Below are 6,000 nucleotides of genomic sequence, written 5' to 3'. Positions count from 1 at the left end.
TGTCTGGTTATGACTCCACCCACCAAGCTTTACTTCTCCTCCTCTTCACTTTTTGCAGCCTTAGTGCTTGGTTCAGGGGAATAATGAGCTGCTAGGACCTCTGCGCACAAATGCTCAAGTAGAAAGGTCATTGGCAACATACAGGCCCTCAGTTCTGGTAATAATCAACTCACTGCACCTCCTCCCGTTCTGTGTACTCTATCCTGATAATATGTTGAGTAACAAGCAGGGGGTAGAGGATGCTAGCCATCGTAACAGCTGCCATAGTCAGGTTTGTTTGTTTTTAACAATGATCCGTGGCGGACGTCTGACAGTGCCACAGAGGAATGGGATTGCCACCTTCCTGTTTCTACAGGGTCCCTGTGCCTGAGAAAACTGCATAACACAGAAGTCAGTGGTATCATTGGTCCCTGGTCCACTGATATTTGTCATGCTTTCTGGAAAGTCAAAGGAGCCCTGGGAAGAAACAAGGACAACCCCCTGGCACTGTGGGTGTGGAATTCCCACACCTCTGCTTTGTTTGTGGAGGGATTGTGTTACATCAGTGGTGTTAGAGTGTGATTGCAGGCAGGTACTATCAGCATAAATGTGTTAGAATCCAATACCTTTTCTTTTTTTTACATTTCACACCTCATTATTGGGCAATGTAACTGAAGTGACATATGAAAGTAACAAACATTTCTAATACCAAAAGTCAACAAAAGTACAATGAAAAGAAATGATATTTAATTATTGTGTTTCATATCCATGGTACTAAATATATTAGCTGTGAACAGGAATCTTAATTACAGGTTTTTTAACCCCTCTCATGGCTACAGGAAGCCATCTTTCAATAAAATATCACAATGTATGCAAATGCACAATGTATGCAATCTTATTAGAGACTGATTGCTTATGAAAGGCAAAAACAAGTTAGCGTGATTAAAATAATTTCACATATCCTTTTCCCCCCCCAAAGGCAAATCATGGTATTATTCTTGTTGATCTAGGATTACAATAATACAAAACAATATTTTGCAAAAGCAATTCAAAGAAAAGCCCAGAGAAAAAGTGTGCCTGTAAGAAATAAGCAGATTACAGTTTTAAAAAAAGGACAAAAAAGAAAATACGAAACATTTTCTGAAGTATTATCTTACTACTGAGGCATTTCTAATCAAAGCACCAAGACGCATTGTAGTGGTACAGTTTGCTGAAAACTCTAGTTAAGTATCATAATTTCAAAACCTCACAGTGATCTCGCAGTTATTATTTTGGATGGTTCAATTTTCCACATTCAATGCTATTGGATGCAATTATCTAAGTGCTATTGCCGCAGAACTTCCATTCAAATCCCAGTGAAATGAATGGAGAATGAGAAGCAGAGGTGCATACGAAGGCAACATTCTCTATACTTCACTCTATGATTATACTATCACCACAAAGTCTGCTTTCACAAAAAGAGCAACGTGTGCATGTTTTAACTCTTCAAGATGACAGTACATTATGGAAGGCTGGAAAAAAGTGGCAATGCCTCTCGCAATTACCGAACATCTGACAGAAGTGACCCAAAGCAGTTAGTTGTCTTTTGGTGTTAAATTTACAGTTGCTGTGACTTAAGTCAAGGAAGAAACTGAATAGGGGCCAGGGTTTCAACCTATGTGATTTTAGAGTGAAAGTCAAAAGGCATTTCTGAAAACAAAGTTGGCACAAGTTTTACTTGGTTAACATTACGTCCCTGCAGTTTATAACATGACATTTTTAATACTCCCCTTTCAATTAATACCTATGTGTAATAAAGGTAGTAAAATACCTATGTGTAATAAAGATCTAAAGCACTGCTGGTGAAAATATTGGTTTGGATCCAAAGCACCATGAGCACTGTTGTTCTGCAACCGCTAGCAGAATTGTTCACAGAGTGCTCTAATAGGTAAGTTCTTTAGCAGTTCTCAGGCTTTCTCTTACATAACAGAAAATCATCTTTGGATATGCTGTGCAATCCTATACATTTATTCAGAAGCAATTCCCACTATGCTCAGTTCAGTGGTGCTTACTCCCCAGTAAGTGCATTTAGGATTGCAACTTCACAGTGCAATCCTAAACATTATTCAGAATTAAGGCCCATTGTGTTCAATGGGACTTACTCCCAGGTAAGTGTGCATAGGATTGCAGTCTTAGTTTTACTTTTCGTGGGCAACTCTCTAACATGAGGTATAAAACAGTCCTTCGGTGAGCAGAAGACACCTTCTGCCACATGCAGAAGGGCACCTTTGGATCCAACCCATTTTGTCCTGGTGCTGCAACACACATGAAGATATTGAACACATGAACAATATTTTAAAAATACACTTAGGTTATAATAGCATTGGTTATAAAAATAACATACCTCCCACCCCAAGAAAACAGGCCCAGTATCTAGGGGGCCGCTACAGCAAAATGTGGGACCAGAGGTGGGAAACGAGGAAGAGAAGATCTGAAAAGAGGAATGGTGTTGGTCAGCTGCAATGCAACCTCCTTGGACAACCTTTCTTTCTGTCCTGAAATTCCCTTTTCAGCTGCCTAGGTCACCACATCTTAACACTGGCTTTGACAATAGACATGCAATGCTTATGTAATGTCTAAGTTTTACATATTTCATTACCCAATTATTTACTATATTTTAAATAGGCAAAAGCTGTACTAGGTCAGTCAGCTGTATCCTGATTTTAAGGTTTAAGAAAATGACCCACTAACCTCATGTGAAGAGGGGGAATGACAATAGAATGTGTCCAAATTATTCTACATTAAAGCATCCACAGCAGCATTTGCTGGTAACACTGTATTGTGTACAATATTTTAAACGCTTTGTTTGCTTCCAAGTTTATATTTTAATTCAGTAATTGAAAAAAAAATGACTGCAATCACTGAAATAACATATTCCTTTTTATAAGTAAGTACCAAACTAATTCGTGCATCAAGAACTAGTGTTTTTTTTAAAAAAATGCATTAATTTGATTAGGAAAGCGCTCTAGAAAGGATAAAGTTCCTGAAAAACATAGATATATGGATATAATCTACGAGGGCTTGATGGTTGTGGGGGGTGGGGCTGGGGGTGGGAAAGGAAGAGTACAAATTCCTAGGCTCAACTTCAGCTTTTTAGGAGCTAGCATCATGTTTTTAGTCACTCAGGCAACCGGGCACCAGGGATTTGGGGCTAGCTTTAGACATAAACCCAAGCCAAGGCAGCCGTCCCTTGGCAGCTCTGCCCACACAGGTTCTCCTCACTGAGAGGCTTACCGGGATGAGTGCCAATTCCATTGCCAGAGAGGTACAATATCCCCATCACTTGTTAGCTTGAACACAGCTTCTGTGCTTTTCGTGTCCCACTAGAGCAGCACTTATGGTCACGTGAAGCAGTCATTTTTTAATTGGTAGAGCGAACACATGTAGACTTTTCCAATGACTTTTACTTGCTGCATTAACTCTATGAGTGTTTCAACAGGTATCTAGATTTTGAGTCACTGCATCCAGATTCAATACACTTTTCAAAGATTTCCATATGTGGTACATCATGATCTAGGCAAATGTTGAACTACTGACAAGACTGATTGAACGCTTACAAACCTACAGAAAATGCAAATCAACCCATGTTGTTCTCAGCCTTTAGAAAAGCAGATTTGTGTCTCTCACAAATCAGCAGCTGCCCAATATCTTAGCATAAACCAACTGAGATACAAAGGCAGTTATTTCAGAGACTGATCCTAAGTATATTCATTTGGAAGCATGTTCATAGGACTCGATTATCAGAGAAGAAACATCTCTTGTTATAAATGCTCTGTTTCAGACCTAACAAAATGGCTCTAAGGATATGGATATTTGCCCTCAAATTAATTAATATTGTTAATAATTCATAATAATATTCATTATGAGAGGGCAGGTTGAAGTATGGTGAGCAACATCACTGTGAATATTTATCGCTTATCATTTCTAAACCTGCCTTTAGAAAAATATTCTAACCGTAAAAAGAAACAAGCAGTAAGACTATGAACATTTTTTATACTGCCATCATTCAAGGCTTTAACCTGAATTATGCAGCATTAAGACTGAAATCTGCAAGAGCTTGATTCTGTAGTTTCAGGCTAGTACAGTGCAAAAAACCAGTGAGCGGGGCAGGGACCTTGATTTGTTGGTTCTGCAACCAACTTCTCAGTGTAGTCACAGTGAAACTAGGTGTGTGAGATTTCTGTTGGTTTATTTTACCTGTCATGGAGCAGATATGGCTGCAGTTAACTGAGAAGAAGAAAACTACCTCTTCTCGACAAGGGAGGTTTTTCTTTAGGCTGGCTGAAGATGGATGCTCTGAAAATGGATACTTTTGGTAGATACACTATGGGTTGGCTTCTCTACTAGTATACTGTTAAGGCCATCTAGTCATGCATCTGGACCAACCACAGTATGTTCCTTGCTGGACAAAACTCCAGAGACTTAACAAATTCTGTAGAAACACACCTATGGCAGACTACAAAATTAAAAATATTAAAGGGCTGGCAACAAATGGAATATATATACAAATCTGTGGCTTAAAAGAAGTCAATATTTCTTTCCATTCAATACTTCATCAACACATGAAGTATACACAATTATTTTAATAAAGTTTATATTGCTCAGAGATTTGCTGCTGAGCATTGCTGCAATCCTTCAAGCATTTCTCCAACACAACCGTTACTTTCACTAGGCCTTGTGCAGAAGCAATAGCACCATGGATTGCAACCAGTCTCCCACTCCTCTTTAGATAGTGTTTGGCATTTGTGAAATATGACTTTGGTGAGCAAAGTAAGAAAAGCTGAGATGCTTACTAAAATCGGTTCAGTAGGAATTGTGTAGGAAAGGTAAGGGGCAGATTCCTCTCTTAAAGGCCAGTGGAAAAGAAGGAGGAATTTTAGATGCCATTTTCAGAATCTATGTGCTATTTAGTACTGTCTAAATTTCAAAGGAACTATGAGAAAGGCAAAACCAAAAGTTATAACCTTCACCTTTCAAAATCATTTTGCGAATACAAATTTATACTAGGAATATGTTTATAAGCTCTCTTAAGTCATTGTGAAAAGCTTAAGACATACTTGATGGTAAAGGCATGAACTGCAGGAGTTTATCGATAAATGCAGCAATTAACTCTGAAGGCGCACTTAAAGAATGCACTTTGGAATGTGTGTATATACCTAAACAAACATACGTACACAACCTAGATATAGACACCAAATACACAGACAAGGATATACACATGTATAAAATCAAATGTAAAAGTAACCTTGATTAGGATTCTATGCTTGTCTGCCTCACTGTTCTGTAAATGAAACTCAGGCAACTTTGGTCTTGACTGTTCAGCCTAACACCTGGAACTGTGAACACTCATTGCACTTTAAAGTAAAACCCACCCCAACACAACACTCTCTCATCCCCTCAAAAGCCAAAAGAATCCAATTTCCAACTATGCTCTTAGAACCATCCCATTTTAGAAGAAGTAACTTTATAAACCTTGCATCCCCACTTAGAGTGCTATAAAGGAAAGAAACATTTTAGAAAACTTAAATGTTCATTTATACACTATATGTAAATGAGTTGCTGTTTTATGGAGTTGGTACCAGGAGACCTTCGGTTACTTCTCTAAGAATCTGCTTGGTCGGTTTTGCAGGGGAGGGTCTTGAAGGCATTTTGCTGCTTTGCCTATAGGATAGTACAGGTCTTTTTATCCTTGAAGGGGTTTTCTGAAGCAGGTATGCCCATTAGTAAAGGATCCTTCCTGGCATGTTCCTCACAATAGCACAGTAGGTCTGCTGATGCCTTGGACACCTGAAGAGCAAAAAACCATGCAGAACTTTAGCATAGAAGATCACCAGAATTTTAAGCAGTTACAAGTAGATTCACTGGATACATATGAGTGAATAAATATAAAAATTAATACAGAAGTCAGCCTCCAAGCAGAGAAGCTGCTGTATTTCAGCTTGCTTTCTGGATTAGTTTCAGTGGTGAAATCAACAAAATGCA

At 38.6% G+C, this 6,000-nt stretch overlaps 1 protein-coding gene across 1 annotated transcript in view; it reads right to left on the bottom strand.

Moving 5' to 3' along the window:
- Positions 1–704: 704 nt before the first annotated feature.
- Positions 705–6,000, bottom strand: part of GNG12 (G protein subunit gamma 12) — a 46,351-nt gene continuing 41,055 nt past the window's right edge. The window contains exon 4 of the mRNA XM_063137588.1: positions 705–5,805. Coding sequence (XP_062993658.1) covers positions 5,680–5,805 — 126 coding nt within the window. The 3' untranslated portion in view covers positions 705–5,679. The remainder of the gene's footprint in view (positions 5,806–6,000) is intronic.

Source organism: Elgaria multicarinata, chromosome 1 (genome assembly GCF_023053635.1).
Source record: "Elgaria multicarinata webbii isolate HBS135686 ecotype San Diego chromosome 1, rElgMul1.1.pri, whole genome shotgun sequence".
NCBI classification, from domain to species: Eukaryota; Metazoa; Chordata; class Lepidosauria; order Squamata; family Anguidae; genus Elgaria; species Elgaria multicarinata.
The sequence above is the reverse complement of the archived record's forward strand: the minus strand, read 5'-3'. Positions and strand labels throughout refer to the sequence as shown.